The sequence below is a fragment of the Papilio machaon genome, chromosome 6 (genome assembly GCF_912999745.1).
Source record: "Papilio machaon chromosome 6, ilPapMach1.1, whole genome shotgun sequence".
Lineage (NCBI taxonomy): Eukaryota > Metazoa > Arthropoda > Insecta > Lepidoptera > Papilionidae > Papilio > Papilio machaon.
The window spans coordinates 5,371,145-5,398,863 of NC_059991.1; the positions used below are offsets into that span (position 1 = coordinate 5,371,145).

General features: G+C 34.0%; 2 protein-coding genes across 2 annotated transcripts; both read left to right on the forward strand.

Annotated features, from left to right (window-relative positions):
- The first annotated feature begins 3,156 nt into the window (after nucleotides 1-3,156).
- Nucleotides 3,157-17,211, forward strand: LOC106714933 (blood vessel epicardial substance). The gene is made up of 8 exons (XM_014508060.2): nucleotides 3,157-3,202; nucleotides 11,022-11,384; nucleotides 11,506-11,708; nucleotides 11,952-12,146; nucleotides 14,390-14,498; nucleotides 16,370-16,481; nucleotides 16,731-16,911; nucleotides 16,998-17,211. The coding sequence occupies exons 2-8, from the start codon at nucleotides 11,070-11,072 to the stop codon at nucleotides 17,209-17,211; spliced, it is 1,329 nt and encodes a 442-aa protein (XP_014363546.2). The 5' UTR covers nucleotides 3,157-3,202; nucleotides 11,022-11,069.
- A 6,266-nt stretch (nucleotides 17,212-23,477) lies between these two features.
- Nucleotides 23,478-27,682, forward strand: LOC106714801 (lipoamide acyltransferase component of branched-chain alpha-keto acid dehydrogenase complex, mitochondrial). The gene is made up of 9 exons (XM_014507911.2): nucleotides 23,478-23,653; nucleotides 24,465-24,631; nucleotides 25,371-25,558; nucleotides 25,918-26,039; nucleotides 26,118-26,357; nucleotides 26,444-26,710; nucleotides 26,805-26,933; nucleotides 27,032-27,103; nucleotides 27,425-27,682. The coding sequence occupies exons 1-9, from the start codon at nucleotides 23,573-23,575 to the stop codon at nucleotides 27,587-27,589; spliced, it is 1,431 nt and encodes a 476-aa protein (XP_014363397.2). The 5' UTR covers nucleotides 23,478-23,572; the 3' UTR covers nucleotides 27,590-27,682.
- Nucleotides 27,683-27,719: the final 37 nt, after the last annotated feature.

Genomic DNA, 27,719 nt, shown 5'->3' on the forward strand with positions numbered 1-27,719 from the left:
AGGCCAGCAGAAGTTTGAACGAAAACTTAGCGTCCTCTGAGTCGAGGTAACTTGCTCATATGAATGAATTTGCTTCTGTAAACTTGCACTTTTGTAATGTATAAATATGTAGCGATAAATCACGTAATGTTATGTTGAAATTTTTGTTGGCTGGTGATATTATAGTACGAATTTACTTAACCAAATTAAAGCTAAGTTATATTTTACTTTATCAATGTTCAACATTTGATGACACCGAGAAAAGACAGCTAGTACTTATAGTATGCCTCGTTGTCATATCAAAGGGAGTGTTTGGTTCTATCCTCTAATGAAATATAGCGGATCTCCTGCGTGACCGTAAGAAAATGACTATATAAAACAATAGTAAACTCATTGATGTAGTCATTTTATGTATACTTAATAGCAGCAACCAGAATATATAAGGAAAAAAAAAGAGTGCAAAACCATAAGCCACGAAAATACTTAGCGGCGCAAAAGTACAGAAAAAATGTATGGTACATTTTCTTGGTCTTGCTAAACATCGAAAACTCGTCAGAATTGGGCTATAATTGTTTACTCATTTCGATCCCCGAGCTACTGAGGAAATTGATTGTCCGATGCGAGCTGAGGCCGGTAACGTAGATAAACAAAAGTTAATTAGCGTTCAATATTAAAACGATGGCGACCGACTTTTAGTAAAAAAAAAAACTTTTTCAAACCAAAGAACTTCATCTTTGCTTTTAGGAACAAAATATTATTTAAGGTTCTTCTTGTAGAATTACGAAAAACAATTTTCAACGTTGAAGTTAAATTGAAATGTAAAATTAAATATACATAAACATTTGGAAGGTATTGAATACCTTAAAGTTTGATGTATACAAAAATACTAAGACTTGGGTGTTTCTATTTCGTAAAAAAAAAATAAGCGAGTAGGTAATAATCGTAGGTACTGTCGCAATGTCTTTAAATTTAATGTATCATAGAATCGAGAGTAGTTCCAACTGAAGTCAAGTTGGACTCGATTCTCAATTCCATTTGTGTTCTGGCTCGGTCGTTGCGAGGGGACGCGACGCAGAAATGATATATTGTCACTGGCGGCCGCAGTTACAACGAAGACGGAAAGGCTGCGTCACGGAGGCTACGTCGCTAACTGGACTCTTGCCAGGCGTTAATCGTCACGCAGAGATATCTCAGGTAAGTATCCCTGAGTATCTATGTCTCGATTCGATCCACTGCCGAAATTAAGTAAATACGTCCAATTCCACACATTGTAGTCGTATCACTTTTTAAGTTTTTACAAATATTGTAAAATAAGAGTAGCTTAAATAATGTTTAGAAAGTCTTGTACCAGAAATGTTGTGAAATTTTCGGTCGAAAAAATTCAATTTGTCTATGGTGGAAATTTTTGGGTTTTGTATTAGTATGGTTCTCTTTATTTACTTTGTACCCTCGCCTTGGGTCTGCTGGAGCAAGTTGCAGCAATCATAAATAAAATGTTCCACAATTCTCGACAAACAATGCAAAATTAATATTTCATAAGTTTAATAAATCGAGCACACGGTGACCGGTGCTCGAATAACGAAACGCTATTTCTTAGTGTGTTGTATAAATTTAACATAAATGTAAGTTAACAGATTGCTATTCAATTATATCAAAGTTTTTTTTTTAAACGATCACTCATTTTCGTGGTTATATAAAAAATATCATAGATTGCTCTGATTATTATAAATGGACATTACGATAATAGATTTCATGATAGAATAACCTAAAGAGTGTTGTGTGTCTGTATGTATAAATCGTATAAAAAAAAACGAATCTTTTGATAACCAAAAGAATCGTGTTTTATTGTTCTAAATATGATGCGATAAAGATTTTTCTGTTAGACAAACTCGCATTAAAAGTAACTAAAGCAAACTTGACTTATAATATGCAGTAGCTTGTTCTTATAATAAGAAAGAAATATGTACTTAATCTCAAAAAGTTTTCATGAAAATCGTTACCTAGTTTGTGTTTCGCGGAACGTCTGAGGCTATTGTAATATTTGAACTGACAGAATGCATAACTTCACGAGCTCATTTTAAACACGTATTTGTAAAAGACAAATGTTTCACTCCGTGCGGCACATGAATCAAGAGATTGGCGACATTATAAACTTGGACTATATAAATATACTGATATACAACGGACGGCGACACTGCGCTCTACAGTCGCCGGCTCTTTAATATACTTATGTAAGACTTCGATACTGTCCGTACAGAGATGTTATATACAAATTTGTATTTTGTTTAAAATAATAATGATTATTTGACTTTATAGACGCACTACGTTATGGTAAAATAAAAAATAAAATTTTTATAAAAGAAAATGATAACTTTCTACATATATTACAAGTATAAACATCTGTCACTGAACCATCATACTATATTTTTTTTCAAATTTGACAAATATTATTATCTGTTCGAAAATTAGTAGGTTAAAAGTGTTGTTATCACGTCTAATCCAAACCTTGTTTGTTTAAGCTCACTGATGGATAAAGTAAATTACACAATCAAAATTGGGTAGCAATTTGATGGCATGAGAGACGCCGTAAGTCACATCACGTCCAGCGATCGAAATGTAATTTAGCTCGAGCTTTCGGATATTTTATTAAGGGAGCTGGAGGATCGCAATTTAGAATATTTTTCAGGGATCGTTTTATTCTAAATTTAAATCAATCAATTTCATGGTCGATAAATGAGACATTTGACTGGCTGCGACTATCGGACGAGTTCATGTCGTACAATAATTTTATTGATAATATCTAAGTAGAGAGTAGCGAGATGCGAGCGGGACGAGGCGCGGGTCGGGACGAGCAGCAAGATGCAGGGCGCACGCGTGTGGCGCCGCGCCCGTGGCGGAGACGAGCGACGGGCGCGGGCGGCAGTAGAGCCGCGCGGCGCCGCGCTACGCCCGCCCTACGTCTCTTGCGGCCTCGACAGCTCACTATGCCTCTCGCGTGCCGCGCTCACTCGTGTTTTGGTGCTTTATGATGGTGCGGCATGGAAGTGCGAGACATGCGGACGTTCCGTGAGCGACCACCTACTAAATACGCGACCGCCGCCGGTGGGCGCAGGACCACCACCCGACGGCTGCTCAGGTGAGCGGCCCGGCGTCTCGCAACGCCGGTTAAAAGACGCTGCGATCTTGGGGGTCGATAAAAAATACCTTACAGGAAAGTATAAATGTGAGCAACGAAAACAAATTGCGTAGATTGGTCCACTAATGCTACGACGCCTCGTAGAGCCCCTTTACGTTAAATAGGTTTAGCGGTGAAATGACGTATGTTGGCCATCATTAAGCTTATTCATAAAATGTTTAATTCAAAAATTGATGTGCGTTGCGATAAATTTACCTAACTAACCAATTCCTTGCGTAAAGGTCCCGCGCTTGATTTTCTTTTCTTGAAGTAATCGGAAGAAGCACTTCACTTTACATGCAATTAAATTTTTATCGCAATGTAAACATGGCATCTTATGTTAATAATATGAATAAGAAGATAATATGAATAATAATTAATTGCATAAAATGGAACCACTACGATGATTACTGAGAGAAAAAAAAAGCTTTTTCATTCCCACTAACAAAATTTTATCGTGTAGGTACTAGGGAAAGGGCGTTATGCCTGATCTTTCTATAATTTTCTCGTCTTATATTTTTTAAATGCAATAACTGAGCTATAGATAATTGTATATTTTCATTTTGTGATTCGTCACGCAACATTTAGCATGTAACGTTATCTCGGAGTCGGTAGGCTAAGAGCTGTCGTCATCAATCTAAGCCTGTCGAACTCACAAATTCTTGCTCCAAACGTCAATACAACGTCACATTTTTATCATCGTCCTTACAAAATGTATAAATAGTTTCTATCGAATTACGTACATAGAGATAAGCTTTTAGTAACAAGTATATAAGAAGTTAGTAATTCAGTGTCAAAAATTACCTCAGGAAATGTGTTTAGAATATTATTTGTTTTTTAGGGAAAATTACCATTTTTATTCATTTTTTATCTTCATCAAACGTTATTGCTCGTCACAGACAAAAACTCCTCTGTTGAAAACACAGGAATATCATCTAGTGATTTTTCTCTTGTATGGTATTTCTTCCTCAAATCCCTGTGTTAACAATATGTATACTTAATAGTAATTTTTAAACCCTACGAAATATATTTATTATTTTTGTGACTTGTTGTATTTAATGCTAAGTAAATGGACCTAAGAACTTATTAGTAACATAAGAAGAATGATTTTTTTATCTCTACAACTATATCTAATTCAATTTCACTACAAGAGTTTATTAAGACCAATAATATCACGAAGGCCTTAAATACCATATGGAACTTGGTAGTTATCCCATTGTATGTAGGTCACATAGTTGTTTTATCTCCCAAGAAAATTTGTTTGTTTGGAGCATAAGGGATCAACTTGAAGCGTTCAGGCCATTGCAAGTGGAGGCGTAGTCGCGACTGACAGTCGCCTTAGACGGCGGTCGTGCCAACCAACGAGCAGTCACTTCAATACACTCGCATGACTAAGCTTAATGTATTCTTTGCCTTATCCCACTCACTAACAATAAAATGAATATGGGTTAAAGAAATTATTCCATCCATCCGTTCCAACTCATTTATATTTTATCACCCGAAAAGCCCGTTGGCTGCGTAACATACATATTTTATATCAGTATGTGAAGCCGTAGCATAAAAATGCAATGAAAATATATTATCACTAACGCGTACAACATCCGCCACTTCAGTGCGCCTTTCGGCTAACATAACTTTCCTCTTCTTTTATCTGCCATAAATTATACTAAATGGAACTTTTTCAATTACTTTGCCAAGTATATATTTTATATTATAATTTTATTAGTGAGAGTTATTAAGTTGCATCATTTGATTAGGTTTTGATTTGCCTAAATTGTGTTAAAAATACATAAATCTATATTAAAATGAAACCTCAGTGATACAAAGTAATTAAATTTGAATTATATCTACATTACAACTTTGTATCTACATTTCGACTAATGTCAATGTATTTGGATGAATTGATAAACTATCTAATAATCATTGCATTTAGTATTATTTTAGGTAAACCATTCTTTCTTACCTTTGCAACTTGTTTATATGTTTTATGCACTTATACACTTACTTTCTTTCGACAACCCTACAGAATATTTAACCAAAGTGTTGGAGTTATAAAGCTTGTTCTGAGTCCATTACGCTGCACCTCTCTCGTAGTATTGATTAAATCGGCCCATTAGTAACGCGAGGTGAGAACGAATGCCGCCTCTTTATTTGTACCACTATTTATCTCTCACATAACGATTCTCTTTTTACTAAACGAGCACACAATTATGTAATTTTTTTTACACAATATAAAATTTCTTTTTTTTTTTTTATAAAATTACTAGGCTACTACAACATGGAGACGCAAATAAAGTAAAGGACTAACCTGTTTAAGGAAATCAAACGAAATGAATGATTCAATAATAATCATTTTTAAACTTTTTTTTTATTTAATGAAAAAATAAACAATAACATTTTGTAGATGATACTGAAGTATACGAAATGTGTGCGATTTTCAAGTCCTATAGCCTTTAGTATTAGATATTTTTTGATTGTTTTAACAAAAATTACAAATTAATTCGGGTTCACGTCCATTGTTCACTAAATACTACATTAGTGTTTATAAATTTTCACTTGACAAATTCTCATAATCACATTCTCAATCTTACTACATATAAAATACATACATACATGCTCATCGACGTCGTGGTGTACACTTATGTACAATGTTATATACAACAGCACATAGTTTTAGAATACCAAATGCTACAGCAACTCACTTAAACTTTCTAAGACATTGACGTTAAACAAAGATACTTTAAAGTTTCACAGTTACAACATTGTAAGTCGTACACGTAACTGAGAACCGACTTTACTTACCTAGAGCTTATATTTGTCTTCATATTATGTAAGTAACGCTATGTTGACCTAATGTTCACTGGACTTGAAATCAAAAGTCAAACGTTTTAGACGAGTAAGATTACTTTTGTATACTAAAATAGACTGAATTGTGTAAATACACGTTTCTCAATGAGAATGAGAGAGATGTTTTAACAAATTTTTCAACAGTGAAAAGGTAAGTAGTTGGAAAACTTAGTAAAATTCTGTAAAAAACAAAATCTGTTGATAGATATTTGTGTACTAAGCTTTAATAAACCGAGTATTTTCGTAGTTTATAAATAGTGTTGTTGTTACTCATAAACAACAACGAATCCATTTAAAAGCGAGCTATACAGATAATGAATGGAAATCGTATTCAATTTCTAAGAAAAATAAACTCGTGGAAAACAAAATCTGATCATCCGCGTTATTTTATTTTAAGAGCTATAATTTTATTATTTGTTCATTTCGTTTCGTTTCGATATGCCTCCATCTGATAACATTTTCTTTCACTAAACTGCCTTTCTACGCGACTTAATATTCTTAGGTACGCTACACAAATATACCCGCGTAACATCCTCAAGTGTTAAACGATACTTTTTTTACTCGACTATATTTGTAATTTACGTATTTAACAGACTGTATTTTTACCATTGGCCGTCATGAATTTTTTAGAGTAAAAAGAAAAGTAACTATTGTGGGCAAGCGTTGAAAGGAGATTATTAAAAATTAATAACACGTTAGAGCCGAAACTTTACCAGTACTTCAATTAACATACAATAAGGTTAGTTAAGTACACACTGGAGCATAGTGCAATTACAGAAAGGTACACTGAAATAGGTTAAGTGTCAGTAACTTCTGTGGTACGTAGCGACATAGTGAACCTGTGTGTTGCACTTACATTGATTAATTCTTAGTATTAGATGATCATCTAGTGCTTTGATTAAAATAAGTGGCACTTTATTCAAACGAATCTTAATTCCTAATAAAAAATTGTTTATGTGTAATTTTAGTCGGTCTGGTAATAATACAACAAAGAAATTTAAGTGCGACATGTTATATACAAAACAATCTTTTCGCCGTTAACTCGAGTTTTGTTTACTCTAGAATGTATAAATTTTAAATGTTATTAATTTGATATGTTCGGTGCTTCAGAATTAACAAATTTCCAAGTGACATTTTTAACTCAGTTTAACGTTGAAAAATTCCCTTACATTGATAGATCCATTAAATTAGTTATTACGAGTAGAAGCATGTTAATAATAATTACGTTTTCCATCTCGCTTAAAACCTATCTATTTATTTTTAATTATAATCTGTCCATCAATACTGTCTTTCGTAACAAGGATTTGATAAAATAGGTCCGTCATGAGTGATGGATCATTGGCATTAAGCCCCGATAGACAGGTAATAGCAGTTGTGATTCACATTTTATCGTATTTTCAATGCTCCAAATGTGAAGTAGAGTCAATTTTTTTTATTTGAATTAAACATAATTACAATTGAACCCATTGAGGTTAAACTAGCATTTTTATTAGACATGGTATGTTGTAATCTAATGACATTAAATTTAGTTGCCTAAATCAAAAAAATATATGTTAAAAATATGGAATCTTAATTCCTTTAAAAAAGCGACAATGTAAGCAATTTTAAATTGATAATTCTATGCTTAATTGTATTTTTACTTCAAGAAATTTTAATTGCGAATATGGTACCGAATGTCTTTTCTAGGAGCCAAATCCTTCAGTTTCATGAAAATGCTGAAAAGTTTACATCTAAAATTTTGTTCAAAAATCTCTACGCGTTCTCAGAATCAAGTAAAGAAACCAAATGTGAAACCTATTGGCCAATTTTAAAAATAAAATGCCACTTACTAAATCCTATTACTGCATTTTCTTTGAAGCGCAAAATTATAAATATGTAGGGTTGCGCGCGACCGATACAAACCCCATTAGGAGCTAACTCAATATACGAGATGTCGTAAATAAACGATTTGAAGTAGAGGGTAATCTAAGTTATATTTTAAGAATGGTAAAAATTTGGCACTTACCATTTGAATTTGTTAATCGATTCTCGAAACAGTTTATCGTTTATCATCATAGTATTAAGCTCCATGCTAAGATACCTTTACTGATCGTGTTTTCAGATAAAATGGTCAAAATTATATTTAAAATCTGGTTGAAGGATGGTCAATCGCCTGTTTTACAATACATAGATCTCTAATACGTCTACTGTGATTTATTATTTGGTCATTTATTTCTTTATTTCCAAAAATAAAATCATTGAAAAGTTAATAACTTTGTAATAAATTAGGCACAACTTGCCAACGTCGAAGTCAAAACTTTCATTAACGTCATCTGAATGCCTGTTTGTATTTGAATCACGTTTTGTTTTCGTGGCAAATATTGATGTGATTTTTTACGGTCGGTTAGATCTTGAGCCAACTTATAACTGATTACACATATATTCCTCGTCTAATTTCGGAAATGACAAATATACTACATTATTATTATTACAAACTATCATTCCGTTCACGTATAGTAGATGTTTTAAAATGAGTCTTAGAACTTTTTAGTTTTAAGAATTAGTTATCAAAAATGCTACTAAATAGTATAGTTTTGCATATTTTAATGCAGATTAAGTTTGCAATGTTTCAAGTTATCCAGGTTTATCTTTTTTTGTGTTATATTTAAAACGGCAATATTAATATTGATAAATGTTTGTTAAATAAATACACATATAAGTACTTCAATACAATGTAAAAGGACAGCAGTTTATCAGACTCATTTAATGCATCAGTCAAGTTAGTAGTAGTTAGTTTATTAAAAAAATGTTGTTCCTGACTACGAGTACAATCAAATGGATAAAAAGGGCATAAAAATAATGAATGGTATAAAAAGGTACGTTGTAATCGTTAATGTAGTCGAAAACAAGGACATTGAGCGCCGTCAGTCTTAACGACTCGTAAACTGTTGATAATGAGGTTGATGATAAAAGGGGAATAATTGGCACATAATATTGGCTCAATGCCTGTAATTTTAGTGGTCCCTTTTGTGAGACGTTGGATTTCATTTGTTGTGTATTTTTGTATTAATGAATATGACGAATAAGTCAACATGAGCGAGATCTTGAAGGTTAGGCGTTATCACATCTAACTAAATAAAATTTTATACACTGACAGTAAATAGTATCTTAAAATTTTTACTCATTTATGGCAAAGAAATTAAATTCGAACAAATTCTTTAAGCAAAAATAAGGGCTGCAGTTTCAACCATAAGTTTGTACTAATTTAAATTCTTGAAAAGTTTCACAAAAAAGGTTCTTACAATATTAACGTCATATTTCGAATGATATTATTGAAATGTTGCAAAATAAAATAGGCCATTAAGTGGTGGCACAATGTGGAGCGCTATAAAAACTGCGTTCCTATCAAAAGTGCCGTTTAATAGCAATGTGTCGACTGTAGTGACCTGAGGTAATGCAATTTGATGCAAATGCGACGATGCATGTGACGATAACGAGCCCCCTGCCCTTGCCGACCGCCCCCGCACCACCCCCGCGCCACCTCTTACGCTGCCTTGCCCCCTCGATGACTTACGTCGACGGAAACGTACCGGATAATGGACTGCCCAAACGGCACTACTTTATTCTATGTAAAGAACCTTCCGAAAACTATGTATTCAAAGAACCCAGTTGAATTCCTAGATGAAGGTTTCGTTTTATCAGTAAGCCGTTTTGTATAATGAGGTTTTAGTGAAACATGAAAATAGAAATGCATTTGTATTATTTAGGTTTTTTAGGTTACTAATAGTTTTCTTTTATATGAAAATTGAAAATACATAGGTAGTGAGTAAGAACGAGTTACAAATGCCAATTATTTTAATAGATACTTTTTTGCTTTTAATTGTAAATAAGCATGATGGAATATACATAATTAATGCATAAAAAAGTAAAAAAAACCGAGATGAAATTTAGGGTTCTTGTGAAAGTAATATCAAAGAAGCGTGCGCCGCTTTAATAATATTGGTAGCGAACTGGCGTCGTAGCAACGTTGCTACGGAGCTACGCTTTCGAAATGTTAATGTTGAGGGGAGCAATACTGCGACCTAAATACACTTCATTCAATATCAATGTTTATGTATAACTTATAACTATGTTTATAGGCAACACAATTTTGTATAAATTGCTTATAGAGTAGGAAATATGTTAAGGGTACAATAATTTTTAAACAAATATATCAGGTTTTATCATTACTTTACCGTAAAGAGACAAAGTTCACAAAACTTGGGTAACCTGTACCGTAATTAATTAAACTAGTACGAGACGATATAAGTAAGAGGCAATCTTAAAATCATGAGCACACGACGTGTAAATTCAAATGCGAAACATAAAATGTTTTCTTTCAAATGATGTTTTTGTCAGCAACTTCCACTCGAATCAAAAAACTTTTCGTAAGTTAAAACTGCCAGTATTTTCTCGAGAAACAATAATTTAAGCAAATTTAACACTGTTCTTGCAGATGTGATTCAAAAAATCAAATTTCCGTAATACTATATATCTTTAATATATTATTGTCCCAAGATCTTTAACTTTTAACGATACGAAACGTTTTAATCGATATACAACCAAAGATCGAAATTTTAGTTTTGTAATAGTTTTGGGCAATTGCTATAAAGTAAAGAGAGCTAAGTTTTTTCGTTGATTTTATATTTTTAGAATCAAGACGGCTAAGGCTAAGTTAAACTGCCAGCTATTGAACTTCAAGGCTAATGCGATTACTGACTAAGGTCATACTAAAACGATAGTACATTTTTTATTTTATTTTAATGAAACAATGCTTTTGAAACTTGTCAATATTGTGTATGCAAGTGAAAGATTCGCGGCATGATGAAGAAACAAAATAAAACAACGGCATGCATAGTAAGCTTACGATAGTCTTCAACTTCCTGCATCTCTGAATTCAGGGACAAATTAGGGGCACACTAACATTATTGGCTTGATCAGCGCCCAACTTTTTGAGTTAACTACATACTTTGTATAGTTAACAAATGTGCATGTTATATAGGTAGGAAGTAGAGGCAACCGGTGCGGCAGTCGGTCGCAGTGCGTGGGGATGGAGCTGGTAATAGTGAAGGCCAGAGCCCAACTGAATCGTCTCCTGTGGGCGGGTGAGAAACGCGCGGTCGTGCGCGAGGGTGTGCGCGGGGAGCGCGGGGTGGCCGGCGGCCGCGCGCGGGCGGGGCGCGAGCGCAGCATGGCCGCCGCGCCCGCGCCGGCGTCCGCCGCGCCCTGGCTCAACGCCACGCTGGCCTACAACGCGACGCGCCCCAACGACACCGACTATGAACTGCTAAACGCCGCCGCCGACGACCGCGACGACCACTGGTTCTGTGCCAAGTGGACCAGCGCACAGCAGGACCTATTTCAGGTCAGTTTCGTCATTTCATATGTATAAGACCACTTTTAAGTCTAATGTGGTAATGATACTATTATTGTTCAATTAAAGTTACACCTTTCTTTTATAAAGTTTCGTGTATTGGTGTGCACAGGCAGCGAATTTGTGCTTCGCGCTGGCGTTCTTTGTGCCGAAGCACTTCAAGCAAAGCATTCTGGTGCTGCGCGCGTTGGCGGCAGCGGGCGCAGTGCTAATGGCTATGTGGGCGGGCGCCGAGGTGTGCGCTCCCGACATTCTCGCCTGGAGCCTCGCTGTACTCCTCGTGAACTCGGTGCACTCGGTCTTCTTAATTGTAAGGTAAACAACCTTTAACATTACCTGTCCGAAAATGTCATAGATATTTTTTCAGAAAGAGGTGAACTGATGGTTAAGTAGCGTGTCCCACCATTCGAATAAACCACTATTACTATCAAGTGAAATTATAACCAAGAGTTAGTTGTTACGTTATATCGATATATCATTAGTCAAGTTGAAAGTTGAACGCACTGCGCACAATTTAATCTCGCCTCTCCAATGCAACTCATTGTACCACTGTTGCAGATTTCTTCCGCCGGCGCTGTCGCTGGAGCTGACGGACCTGTACCTGAAGCTGTTCAAGCCACTGAAGGTGAACAAGAAGCACTTTCAGGAACTAACGCGCGAGGCGAGGCTCGTGCGGTTCGAGGCGGGCGAGGCCTACGCGCTGGAAGACGTCACGCCCGCCGATGAAAGGCTCTCTATACTCCTAAAGGGAAAGTATGTATAATTAGATGTATTTATAATGTTATGTGCAAATGGGCCCTAAGATACCAACACTATTCACAGGCGTAATTATACAGCAGAAAAATTGATGAAGGTATTCCTTAACTGATCGATACGAATAATCAACACTATTATAAAATTAGTAACTGTAGTATTTTAGTTACGAAAATTTTATACCAAAGTACATATGTACGAGAAAACAGTCTGGAAATTTACAGAACCAAACATGCGCGTCCTGTTTCTTATCGCCACGTGTAACTTCACGTTTACGCGACACGTGAGTTGATACATAACGCGTATCGACATCTTTCTCAAATTTGTTCACGTGGAATCGCAGGACTGCGAAAATATCTTCTATGTTAGGTTGGTAAATAATTTCGAAAAGGGAAAGCAATTTCTTATGGCAAATACAGGAAGCAATATATTACATAATATTTATTTTATAAATGTAGTGATACTGCTTTATAAAACTTAGATTCATGTGATGTTTGGTTACCAAATTAAATGAAAAATAATATTTAATAATTGTTATCGCTTTAACACTATAGATAGTAAGTTTAATATAGATAACGAGTTTCGTTTTAATAAAAAAAAAACAGTGATAACAAAATGCTTACTTAAAGTTACCGGATTGTTAATAATTTTAAAAGCTATCTACATAAAGTTTTTTCCTAAATAGTGGTAACGGCCAGTATCAAAACGGTCTCTATGGACTGTATGAGTTCGTCTGTACAATTTATACTCGTATGTTATTACTAGAGGGCTCGGCCAATGCCCGTAATGCAAGCGTCTACAGTTTTCAATTCCCCAACAAGTCATTAGGGAATACCGAATATATATAATAATATTTGACTTAATAAATTAAATATACAACACGTTAGTAATTACTTAGGATCACATTACGATATTAAATTCCCTGAATCCGAAATACTCGTACATATAAAACTATCGAGTGTTCATATTTTAATCAAATATTTTCACGACACATTCTGAAGTACAATCGAAGAGTCGTGTTTTTATTAATTAAATGCACAGTAAACTGGAGTGGGCGGCACTCGGGGCTCGGGAAAATGACTTCAAGCGAAATACTTAATTACTTTAAAATCGCATATAAAAGCGTCTTATGCAGGGCGCTGCGGCTGCAAATAATTACGTTAATTTGAACCAGAAACGAGTGCAGGCGGTACGGTGAGCTAGCATGTACATGTGCGTTTTGTTCAAGGTTGACTAAAACGTAGGTTTTAAATTATAATAACCGACAATTCCCAATTTTATATTCAGCTGGATATATTTGTTAAGTAATAAGATGCATATCTGTATTTTGAACAATAATACTTTTTATCACATCAAACGGTTTAGAATGTGACTTAGTTAAGTCAATCCACCGTCCTGCGTCCACCAGTGCAAGATCTTCATTGCGTCTGACTAGAAAAGTAGATATTACCGTGATGTGTACTTCAGCTTATAAACTGTGTATAAAGTAATTTAGCATATGCACATTGCACATTAACGTCGTCTGCCTCGACGATAAGTGTGTCCGCCGCGATCGCTAGGGAGTCTCGCTATGCTATTATCTATATTAACTTTTAAACCTCTATGTATTTTAGTTCCATTGCATGAAAGGTAATGGAAATATTGTTGTGTACACGTATTTATGGCAAGTGATGAAATAGCATAAAAGAGATGAAGACAAAAAAAAACTTGAGAGGTGTCAAGGGACACCCGGATGGAACGAAGTTCCTTTCGATTAATTAGTGAAGGAACCAATGTTTATTCTGTGAATAAAAAACTTAAGTCTTCACAAGAAGAACATTTTATTTCTATGAATTTTCGTTATATATTGTCACGTCGTTGCCATGGTGAAGTAGCGCTCATTCGTCGTTAACATACTTACTATAGCAAAAAGTGTCGTGACAACTTTTCGTAAGAATTTTTTCCGTCTAGCCCCCTTTCACAACGCGCGATAAGTAACTTCGTTCCAATAACAATGACAGCCTCTCTATTTTATTTGCATATCATCATCTCCCTGTCCTTATCCCTGTCGGCGCAACAGGTTTGCGTCATCTCAATCGGCACACTCTTGTCACCCATGTCACCTGTCACGCAATCTCTGCATATATTTTGACACAGTAAAACCTTTTCTTATAATTTATCACACCCTGGTAGCATAAAATGCACTAAAATTTATAAATATAAATGGTGTTAAGTTAATTTAATTCAGCGGTGTTGGGATACAGAATGCGGGTGAGCTGTGACGAGACGCACTTACACTACATACAGCCATATCAGTTCGTGGACTCGCCGGAGTGGGAGGCCAACCGGGAACAGTCTGACGATGTCTTCCAGGTAACATTTCCATTAATTCATAACTGTAGACGATGACTTAGTAATTTGTTCACTTTCCTATGTAAAAATTCTGGCTTTTTTCCGCGAATTCATAATTAAGCGAGATTAAAAAACTTACTTAGTAGCCTATGTGCCTATGTGTTCTTCCAGACTGTGTTATACATCTATGCCAAATTTAAGTAGATCAGTTTAGAATTATAAAAATCCATCAATCTAAACTTTCGCATTTGTAATATTAGTAAGATTTTGGCAGTACCTTAAAAACGCAATTTAGAAGAAGAAATACGAAATAACACTGTCGTATCATTTATCATTTATTATGGTATCATTTATTAGAAGAAACTTTGGTCATGTTACATGATGCTGGTATTGTATTAAAAAAAATGTGAGCCGTCATGGGACGCCTGGCAGATGTAAAACATCGTGTGTGTACAAGTAATATGCATAAAATATTATAATTAAATGAATAATAAAATAATAATGATAATGATAATAATATTGATGATAATGATAATAATAAGTATACATATGTATACCTTAGTATAGCGTGGCACCCGTCGCCACGGCAAGCGTCGCCACGCCAACAATTCGGTTTACAAGTGATCCTATAGATGTTTCACATCAAAAAAATCATTGCTTAAAATCGTTTTATTGTAGCTTAATGCTAACACTGAAACACGTATTAGAGCCGAACATTAATAGGGTCAACCGCAATCTAACCTTCAACTTTAGTATCAGATTTGTGGCGACGCTTGCATGTGAACACAATCGTGGATAACGTTGGAAACAGGAAACTACTTTTGCATGTAAATCTTATCAACGTCATTGTTGTAGATCTACTTATATGTAAACGAAGTTGAATTTAAGACCTTCAGCAAGTATACAGTTTGTTTCTGATTGCCCTTTAATCAACGTTGGTTATTAAATGACAGGAGTTGAACATTAACCTTTTCACTGCTAAGAAACAAAAGATATAAAAGTCATTTGTTTGTAAAAGAACGTAGTAACAGTTCATTATGATTCCGTATCCACTCAGGTTGAATTCCGGCGCAAGCCATGAATAATAGATTAGACCCACGACCGAGGATTTATCTACCGAAATAATTAGAATAACATTTATTCAGTTTTAAATGAATCACTTATTTAGATGTGAAACTATTTTAGTCAGATTTGAAGATAAACTGTTTTGCATCTCCAATTATGATACTTTTGGAAGGTCAAATAAAATATTACTTTATAATATTAAAATGATAATAGAAGAAAATAATGAAGAGAATAAATAGGTCACAAAATGAAAGTAATGCAAATTAAGGATGACTTGGAACATTCGGTTTCTAGTAATACGAAATCCAGAAATGTAATTAATTCATAATTCTGTGACACGTGTTACTAGGATAGCTCTAAATTGGGGAATTAGTAGTACATGTATCTTAAAGTAAATCCTTCATCGCTAATATCAAATTTCTATAATTTTAGACTTAAAGTGGATACTACGGTGTATGGTTACTTGCAATTTAGGTGATTATTAATGAGTAACGTCATTTATTGTTTTCTGAAAACTTTACTGAGACATTTAACATTCATCTTTAACCTTACGGCCAGGGAGATGATAATGACGTGGGATAACCCACTCACGTGGGATCGGCGCACGGGGTTTTATAAATCTTAAAGTTTTAGACTAATGTTTTACGGCCGGCTGCCTGCCTGTCGCCAACCCTACTTGGGAGGAACATATTAAAACTAAATATTTATTGAAACATTTAACATTAAAAACACTTTTCTTCTTGATTTACTCAAATTGTGTTCGAACGAACGGTAATCATTGTCTTCGATATAGATGATAATTTTTATTGAATGTGTGTGTGGTGTAGGTGACTGTGGTGGCGGAGGAGGTAAGCACGTGTGTGTGCTGGCCGCGCATGCGCCTCGAGCGCGTGCTGCGACACCGCCCGGCACTAAAGGTCGTGCTCGACTGTCTCATAGGTATGTCAGTTAAAACAACCTACACAACACCCATAAATTTACAGCCGAATCCTTTTTTTTACTTATATGTATAGACTTTGAAGCAGAACATTCCCATTATATAAGAACTTCAAAGCGAATTGTTACCCAACGCACTGATGTGAATCTAAAAGCGTACTCATTGATTCGAATAATGAGGATTAATGTACACACGATCATAGACACACTCGATTGAATTGTATTGAAGGTTACCTTAAATTTGTATTACAGGGAAAGACATAACCCACAAGCTGTACTCAGTAAGCGAGGGCCTGGGCATCGCGGGCGCGGGGGAGAGCGAGGGCGTACCCCCGCACCTGACGCGCTCGGCCAGCGTGGACGCCGTGCACGAGGGCGCCCGTGGCCGACTGCGCAGCCTCGCCTGGCGGGCCAGGACTGCCGCGCCCAAAGGTATCTCATACCACATTTTCTTCTTTTAAAATTCAGATACGTAAATATTAAAAAACCAACTCACACCTACAATGGTAAGAAATGTTTTGATATTCCAGGGAGCTCGTATTGGCAGCCAGTGGTGGCGCGTCAGTTCCTGCGACAGTCGCCGTTTGGGCGCGCCATGCTGCCGCCGAGGCTGGTGGCGCAGGCGTCGTCGGCTAGTCTACAACCGCCCCCAGCCAGCCAGCAGCCAGCCGCAAGCCGCAGACGCGAGGTCAAGTTTGCGGAGACGCCAAGCGCGGCGGAGCCGGCCGTGTGACGCGGGCCGCGGCTCCAGCCCGAGCTGGTGCCGCTCGTTGCCGCCCCGCAGCCACCGCAGCCGCCGCACGCCCCCCACGCTACTCACATGTCCCACGCAGACACGCCCACATCCATACTCTCCCCCTGACATCAACCCACATTCGAGCGAACCACACCGCCACACATGACAGACTTTTAAACGCATACGTATAAAATGAGCCGATAAGGGAAAATACTAACTTGAGACTAGTGAAAATAAAACGCTACAAGAAAATAATAATTTTATATTGCCTGTTTAAAAAAGAGCTTCCTAATAGAACAGTATACACGTGTAATATGTAGCTTTCGTTCGCTCGAAAAGTGACGATTGTTCGAGAATGGGACGTTCCACCGCTAGTGACAGAGACACGTCGTCGTTGTGAAGTGATTCATTCATTGTGAGTAAACTTGTTGAATTTTCAGAATGACACTATTATGTAAAATGTAATTATTGTGTGACATGTAGATTTAGATAGCTAGAATAAAATGTATTTTGTATCGTATGTTGCATTTGAAAATAAAACCGCTCAAGCGTTATATAACTCTATATACCTAATATAAAGATCGGATCGATATAGAACTGAGCGTTATCGATACGAACGATCGAGAGAGAACTAAATACGAACACGACAAGATGTACACGATCGTGACTTAATATCTTTGGTATTTGTGTATCAAATACGAGATTCTAAAATATTGTAATGTTATAATGTAATTGTTTATTAGTTAGTACTTGTATATTAATTAAATATTAAATGTGTTAAACTCGTGATAAAGTCTTAAAGTTACTGCAAAAAATTCATATTCAGTACGTTGATCATAAAAAATATATCTATTTTCGTGTTCCTTATTCTAAACTCGTAATACAAGCGATCACCTAATTTGTACTAACAGTCGTTAAGTGTTGTATTGTAACTATGTTACTACCTTAGTCATAGTCAATGCTTTAATAACATGTATAATACACGATGTGTTGTCACTGGGCGATCAATTATAGTTTTTTCTGTTTTATCGACCTTATGCGTATGTATACAGTTGAGGCCTAAATTATAACTACATAAAACTACCAACCACTTTTTATTTGATTGAGTTTCACTTATACAAAAAGTAAACTTGGATTTTATCGATAATTTTTGATTCATAAAAATTTTACATCAGCATTACAATTACAACGAATGTTATATCTTTATGTATTTATAGTTGACCAATTGTAAATGGTAACGAGAGAACAAGTTTAACGCGATTTTTTTACAAATATTAGAAGCATAACTATCAATATTTCCAGAACCGACCAACCATGTACTAAAATATATTTTTTTAAAAATAATTTTTATTCCATAATTAACTGATTTTTTCTTGATCAGTAATGGTTGTATAGATTTTCATGTCATATTTATGTTTACGTGAAACCATTTAGTAAGGCACAGTTTTAATTAAGATTCATGAACGCACATTAAAACTAACACACACACACAAGAGATTTGGATACAATGGACAATTCATATTATCTCCGCTTCTAGTATCTAACTTAAAGTCATGTGTAACTGGGAGGTGATTAGGAATTATATTTAGGTGTCATCACAACTATGAAATAATAAAAATAATTCACGTCGGTGTTTAGTTGTTGTTGTCGTCGCTTTATAACTGTATCGTGTCAGAATAGACGGACAAATAGTGTCCGTATTAATGTTAGCCTTGTCAACACTCATTACGACGTACGATACTTGATTCACAAACCGAGGACATGCATCGAGCTCCTAACAAAACGCAACTCATGTGAGTTACGTTTGTAATATTTTAAACATTTGTCTACCTACAATTTTATCATTCGCACAATACATATCGTTCCTTGTTGTTTTATGATAATGCTATTCTCAACATTATCTCCGAATACATTAATTAATAGTGGCACAATTTTTATTAACGTACATTTTATTTATATTGTTACAATGAAATTTAAAAAGAAGAATGCGATGTTGTGATAAACTTTACAACACGATAAAAATTTGTAAACTTTTTACGGTTTATCGATTGCGTAAGGCTGGAGTTTGCTGGAGAATCACTGAAATAGATTTTTGAATAAAAGTTTATGCCTTGCTCTTATGGTATATTTAAACATTGGAAAAGGCTAGTGAAATTTTGATAACTTAACACCTAGATTTGAAGTAATAAATTGTTAAGATATAACATTTCTAATTACCAAATTTTACGAACACAAAATCTACATGTTAAATGCGCGAGGTTGTTGTGTAAAAAGTAAATTTAAAAGCTTTTTGAATCGTGTATTTTTGTCATATATGGTTTCATAAGATCAAAATAAGTAAAAACCTAGCATACGAGTAAGACGATTTAAGAAATTTCATAACGTAACAGAAAAGATAACATATGGCCCGTAACATATATATGGACCGATTAAAATAAAATTCTGCTTTCTTAGGTTTTAATGTTTTAGGCTTTTTAAACATGCGCCAATAGTCAAGTGGAAAACATAAACTATTTAGGTGCAAATGAAAAAATACCTTCAAGTGTGGCAGAGTAACCTTTAAGTTCTAACTTCTAACTTCGGATTACATCTATTTCCTTAGATAGTAGCTTTTTTTAAACGTACAAATTAAGTTGAATTACAATTGGATGTTACTGATACATAATGATGTTGCAAACTTACATTTCTTTATATACAGATTGGCAGAGCTGGGCGTTAACTCGTTAATCCGTTAATCGTTAATTAACGAAGTTAACATTTTGCTTAACGGATTAACTTTTAAGTTAACTTCAAAAAGTGTTAACGCTTTTGTGAACTTCCGTTAAATTCAACTTCCGTTAAAAAAAAGTCCGTTAATCGTTACATTAGAAACTTGGAGACGTGCTGTCATTTTGTTTAAATTACGTGCCACGCCACGCTCGTAAGTTCATCTATGTTGGTCGACTGTCGGCGACTCGAATGGTGAACGAACGATTTGATAATTGATATATGTGAAGTTCGCGTGCAAGTGTGATGCATCAGAGCGTCCGGGAAAGACGTGACCAACAGGACGAAATCAAAAGAAGGTTCGAAATAGTATATTTCATTACGAGTATATAAAACAAGAGTATGTAATGCCCACATTCCGAACGCTGTTCGTCCCTGCAATACCCTTCAATCCCTTTTTTGAGCAACTGTATTAAAACAATTTTTTACTCGTGCTTTTTCTTTAGCTTTTCCAAACTCGTGCGTTCTCTTTCCCAACTGTCAAAATAATGTCTATTAAAAAGAAAAAAACCAACCACGAAGTTTTTACAAAAAAAAATCATTGAAGTTTTTATGATTCATGGAAATATTTCTAAAAAGAAGTTCCTAATTTGTTACAATATCAGATTTAATGATTTGATTCAATGAATTAGGTTAGTTTTCATTTTATTTCATCTCATTAAATTTCATTTTCATTTCAATAAAAATAATCTACTGAAGACTTGGCTGTTTGGGCATAGTTCCCTTTACCTACCCAGAATGGGTGAAGAAAACAAAAAAAATCTCTGTATTCTTTTACAGTTGGCGCCATTTTTCAAACATTTTAGTTAGTCGAGTTTTTCGTGTTTTTATTATTCTATTAAATTGCTTTAGTTTTTCGCAACTGTATTAAAATAGATTTTTAGTACACGTGCGGAACTGTCATTACAACTTGTTCCAACTGTCAACCCTCACCTTCGGCTGCGCCTCGGCTCGGGTAGACATTTGTCGGAACTCTGCAATGACAGGCTTTCCGCACTCGTAATGAAATATACTATAATGCATTCATACTTGTCTCCAATAGTAATTTGTTATAGAATGTATAGTCAAATTACTATTTTAAACAAGTGTCGCCACAATAAATGTGAAATTAGTATGTATAATTTTGGTATGGTTAACTGTTAACGATTAACTTTAACTTGCGTTAAATTTTCGAGAATTTAACGCTTTAACGATTAACGAAGTTAATTTTTTAATTAACGATTAACGAAGTTAACTTTTCGATTAACTGTGCCCACCTGTGCAGATTGGTTTATTTAAGACGTGGCTGTAAAAAGTGTTGCAATCAGTTTTCAGGTACTGTTATTTTAAACTTGTCTTCCTTATTATAAGTTAACTTTTATATAAAATCTACGATGTGTTGTGATTTATTATCATCATATTCTTCCAAGCACTTTAATGAAATAATCTATGTAATTTATTATTAATATACATTACAGTTATTTATTATACTAATGGAGTTATTTGTTAAGTAACAAATGTTGACACTTTGCGATGTATAACTAACTGCAACTTATTTGTATGCTAGATTTTATAAATGTAATATTACTGTACAACGCCTTACTATAGTCAAACCCGGATAAGCGAGAAACCGCTATAAGCGAGAATCATTATCCGGACCCGCCCTCCATAAGCAAGAAACTTGGGTTAGAGAAACCTCTATAAGCGAGAAAAATACAGCGGTCCCATGAGCTCTCGCTTATCCAGGTTCGACTGTATATAATTTCATTTCTTATACGTTAGTATGTGGATTTATTTTTATGTTTTAAAAGACGGTCATATCTCTGATTATGTACACAATTGCTCTTCATTTATGTCCATTGCGAATTTGTTTGAGGAACACACGTACTAAAAACGCAAATAACTTAGTACAAATATAAAATATAATGCCATTTAAAACTAGATAACTGTTTCTTGCAACTTATTTTTAATAAATGGTATGAAATATCAAGACTTAAAACTACTATTGTTTCTCGTTAACTCAAATTATTTGAATAAGTAAAACTGCGTGTAAATGCTATATTGTTTATATTAGATATATGTTAACGCAAACTATGTGATAGTTATATTCGCAATTTATTAGCCTTTTGTAAAACGCATAGCAATAGTGATGTACTGCGACTTTTATATTTTTTGTTCTATCGTACACAACAGTATGTTATTTTGAGAAGATATTTATGGCGAATTGTGAACGTGTTTTTGGATACATGTATTCCATGATTCCATCCCATAAACGACTAATAGAACACCATAGACTATACATGATTGCTATATAATGTTTTTTTACTACATCCATCCAGTGTCACGAATGATTACATTCGTTCTTATGATTTTCAAACACAACTATTGTAAAATAAATGTACGTTATAATTAATGAAGCACAATTCTGCGTTCTATCTTCAATCTTCACGAAACAGCAGTATGAACAGGTCTTTGTAATAAAAGGTGAATAGAACATCTCTGTGATAAACACTAGCTGCTAGTGCACGAATATGAGTCGTATGTCTTACTCGAAATCTGGCAAACACCGCAGTTTCATGGGTTTCCTGCGTTTTGTCGTACATAACATTATCGTTATCGATTATACATTATTGTATTTATTCACTTTATTAACATGTTTATTATGTCTTTAATAAAAACAATTGCTTATTATTGTATTTTTTATGATCCACGAATTTAAATCAGTTTTTAAAACCCACAACTCTGACCTAGCTATTACCGGCTCCACGTCATCATCTCAAACGGATAAAGTTTAAGGGCTCTGTCAACATTATAAAAGCAAAAATAATTAGTGATGATCTTTCACATCTAGACGTTTTGGTACAAGATAATGGATCCATTTATTCATGAAATAAGAATATTTAATATTTCAGTTATATAGTAACATCTATGACGACGAGAGTAAGCAAGATAACGTAAGCTCTACACAATCAGATAAAACTCATAACCTTTGACTGCCTAGACAAGATAACACTTTGAATATGCTTACATCAACTGTTTACTTTATGTGTTACTTTCTTTCTTAAAATTATAAATAAATTTCATATTCAGTCTTCAGTTACGCTTAAGGTTCTATCAATAGCAGTTCTGTAAGACAGAAGATAAACAGTTAGTTAATTTTAACATTAATAACTTTGTTGGAAATTATTACACATAAAAAGAAATGTCAAACTTAGCACTAGTAAGCAAACATAATTTAACTAAAAAAAAAATTCTATCCAGGATTATAGTTCGAGATAAAGCGCTTACATATGTATACATATACGACTTATCAGCAGTTTAACTCGTAATTATAACTAAAACCTTAATTATTCACATAATGATCAAGGAATTTTTTGTACCTTGTGATTAGTTTGAGCGTTAACCTCGAATAGAAATACAAGTAATGGTTGGAGACGTTGAAATATATAACTTTATAATTGTTTAATATGTTAATCAATGCCAAAGGCGATGATAATTTCGGATGCGATAGCGGCAGTGCGCTCACGTCGCGGACTGGAATGGCCGCGTCATAAGACGTGTTGATATACAACATTAATTTTATATCTATTCGATTACTTTTCAGTTTAACGCCATGGCTTTTGTGACGAGAAAGTTGTTTGTTAATTTAAAAAACGTGAACAAATGTAGGAAACTGTGTCTATTTGTGCAAAGTGTAAGTGCTTCATTATTACTTTGGATATTAGAACTATAAATCATTATTTTATACCGATAAGTAAACAATATATATTTTTTTATGTACATTAAACTACAACATATAACAAACTTGTTCGCGATAGACGTTTATTTTAATTTCCCAAGATACAAGTAATTTTAAACTTTGCAGATTGAAATAAGAGATTTCTTTATACGACAGAACATCTTTTACCTAAGTTTAAATTCATTAAAAGTGTTCTTAATGAATTAAATCAATATAATCTATACGTATACCTATTTCGTCAACCGGTATGCGGTCTGTTCCAAGCCGGTTATAAAGCATGAACAAACTTTATTAGTACCAACATGACGTTCGCCTTCACTTTTTGCCCAACATCTCGCATTCTCGCATACGCATATGTAAGATAACACGCACAAAACAAACCCGAAAGTTATCACAAGTAAATAATAATTTACGTTATCGCCCTATATTATCGTGTCTACTAATAAAATTATAGTAATAAAAGTGTACAAATGAGACTAAGCGAACTGATTTAGTGATAATAAATATTACCTTGACATTTAGCTTTTTGGAATGCTTTTAAATTAGCCAATCAATATTAGAGCCATTTTACAGGTTTGAATTAAAATTGTGACAATTTAGTATTAATTATTCTGTTCTTTGTTCCGAATATCAAAGTAATCTTTTGACCTGCCTAAGGAGGTACTAAAATAAATTTCCTGAAATAAACTTTACACCGATAGATGTATGATTTGTCTATAAGTTCTAATTTTTACGCATTCATACATATAGTATTTTTTAATTACAGAAAAGGCGTCACGCGGTTCGCTATTGCGGCTCCTTACATCTACATTCAATTGAAGATAACAGAGTAAATTATAGACATTTCCACACGACAAAGGTTTTGAATAAAAACGTCGCCTTCAAATTATCAGACATCGGGGAAGGCATTCGAGAAGTGGTTATCAAAGAATGGTAATGTAGTTTGTAGGAGCTAAATAATATAAAAATTAAATTGATTTTTAAAAATCAATTCTTTAGGTAAACTCAGAGAATCTATGTTTAAACAAGGTTATAATTTTTTACCTTAAATTTAACCTAATTTCTGCGTAACTAAAAATGTTTATGATGGATTTGTTACATCTTGGTTAAAACATGTTAACATATTAATAAATAAATGTTAACGTTAACATGTTAACATATTAATGAATAATTCTTACGTATTAAACACTTTAAAGAAACTTAATATTTCTATTTTGACATTACCTATTTAGTCTAGATAATATAATATATAGAATATAATAATATAAAGATAATATCTAAACATTTAGTGTAACTGATTAAATTGCTTATCACTTTCAAGTCTTATCTATCGCGACCCCTGCAAATAACTGGCGATGATAATTTTTTGTTTGTTATTAAGTAATTTTGTTTAAAAATGTTAGAATTACATCATAAAACTATAATTTTAAAATGTATACACATTTTAAAATAGTACTTTTTGTTTCGTGAATTAAATTAACCTTTTTTACCCACTCACTTGGCTTGGGTAATATGAACATTTCTTACATCTATAAGTATTGCGACTGTTATTTTTTGTTTTATGTATACAAGAAGAAAAGGTTGGTTAGTTTGAGTATAAGGAAAGAAGGGCTAAAGATGAATTAATTGGAGATTTAAAATTATAAATCCCAAAGTAATATTTGTGTCTTAGGTTCATCAAAGTCGGCGACAAAGTACAACAATTTGATAATATTTGCGAAGTGCAAAGCGATAAAGCAGCGGTAACGATTACCAGTCGGTACGATGGTGTTATCACCAAAATATACCATGAAGTTGATCAGACAGCACTCGTCGGACAACCACTTGTTGACATTGAAGTCGACTCGACAGCTGATGATGGTAAAAATTTTAAATCAATAACAAAAATATATAAATATTCTGTAGATCGGACTTAGTCTAACTTATTTCAATTCGCTTATATATATAATTTAAAAATAACTACTAAATATACTAACTAAAAAAAAGAATTGTAAACTTCGAAATAAAACTATATTTTTACCACGATTACCTATTTTGAGCAGTTGCACGATGTTCCTGGAACAGCTGAAGTGATGCCTATGAAAAATCTCGATCCCGGTGATAAGATAACCACGAAAGTTTAAAAATTAAACGAATAAACTCTGAATTTAGTTATATGGAAATGCTGGTATTCCTCACATGCAATTTAATTGATAAAATCATTCTTCTTTAATTTTCAGAATCATCTTCAGATTCAGATACGGAATCAAAGGTTGAAATCTTCAAAACACAAAGTCAAACAACTCAAAAAGTTAAAGTACTCACCACACCAGCTGTGAGAAGAATTGCAGCTCAATTTAAAGTATGTAGACGATAAACTTCTTACTTTTTGCAAAGTTAAATATCTAACTGAGAATTACTAATTAAAATTTGTTTTTAGGTAGATTTAGGTACCGTAAATCCAAGTGGAAGAAATGGTAGAATACTCAAAGAAGATGTACTAGCGCATCTCAATATGTCAGCGGATAAATCTAATGAAATTCCTAGCGCTCTTTCCGTGGAAGCAAAACCAATGGCAATGTCTATTGGTAGTGTTAAAATTGAGGAAATCTTAGAAGATAAAATAGTACCAATTACTGGATTCACAAAAGCCATGGTAAAATCCATGACAGAAGCAATGGTAATACAGAATTTTTTTTTACTTCGATAAGATTATCCTTAAGTAAAAGCGAAATTGATAACATAACAACTTTAAAACTTTTACAGAAAATTCCTCATTTCGGCCTCAGTGAAGAATACGATGTAACAAAATTGGTTGAATCGAGGGAAAGTTTGAAAGTCATAGCGCAAGAGAGAGGAGTGAAGCTCACGTACATGCCTATTATTATTAAAGCCTCATCATTAGCTCTGACTGCTTATCCAGTTCTAAACAGCAGCCTAGATGCTGCTTGTGAAAATCTCATTTACAAAGCAAATCATAACATTGGTATAGCAATGGATACGCCAAATGGATTAGTGGTCCCAGTTATCAAAGTAAGCATTGTTTCAAAACACCAATTGAATTTAACATTCGGTACCGTTTTATGATCACGTCATTTGTTTATATCAAACTTTACTTCAATTTCAGCACGTACAACAAAAAACCATACTTGATATAGCGAGAGAACTTAATATTTTACAAGAAAAAGGAACAAAAGGTCAACTTGGATTAAGCGATTTATCAGGCGGAACTTTCACCTTATCAAATATTGGCATTGTAAGAAAAAGAACTTTATTTGGCATATATTTTTATTACTTTAATTAGTTACAATGAAAGTCCATTGGAATGTTTAATTTCAAATTGAATTATTTTAGGTCGGAGGAACATATGCAAAGCCAGTGATCGTCCCACCACAGGTTTCCATTGGCGCCCTCGGAAAAATACAGGTAAAAAAATTATATTTAAATTTTGTATTTGAAAATTTAAGTACTTTTGCTTCATATATCGTTATTTAAAAATGAGATATATAATTGCAATTCACTTATTTAATAGTAGTACCCGAAGAATTTATTTTAATAATATTTTTAAAACGTTTTCAGAGGTAGGTACTTACTACCTAGTATTAGTTTGATATTATACGGTATTTATTTCGAGATGTTTTTCGGGTACTTTGATTTAATTAAGATTGTCAATTGCATATTTTTGTTCTTACTGCCCACCACTTTATTATTACCCACATATATCTGATCAATCTTTCATTTTTGCAGGCATTACCCAGATTTAATTCCAAGGGCGAAGTGACTAAGGCTCATATACTGACTGTCAGTTGGTCGGCTGATCACCGAGTAGTGGACGGAGTTACGATGGCGCGATTTTCAAACATCTTGAAACAATATCTAGAAGATCCGTACAAACTCCTACTAGATATATAATTTATTACCAAATCTTTGTGTTCAAGTAATCATTTTATAACTTTATACGTTTTTATACGTTACATTTTTATTGTTACGAACTCGATTTTTATTGTTAATAAAATTTTTAAAGTAATATTTCAATCTTCAA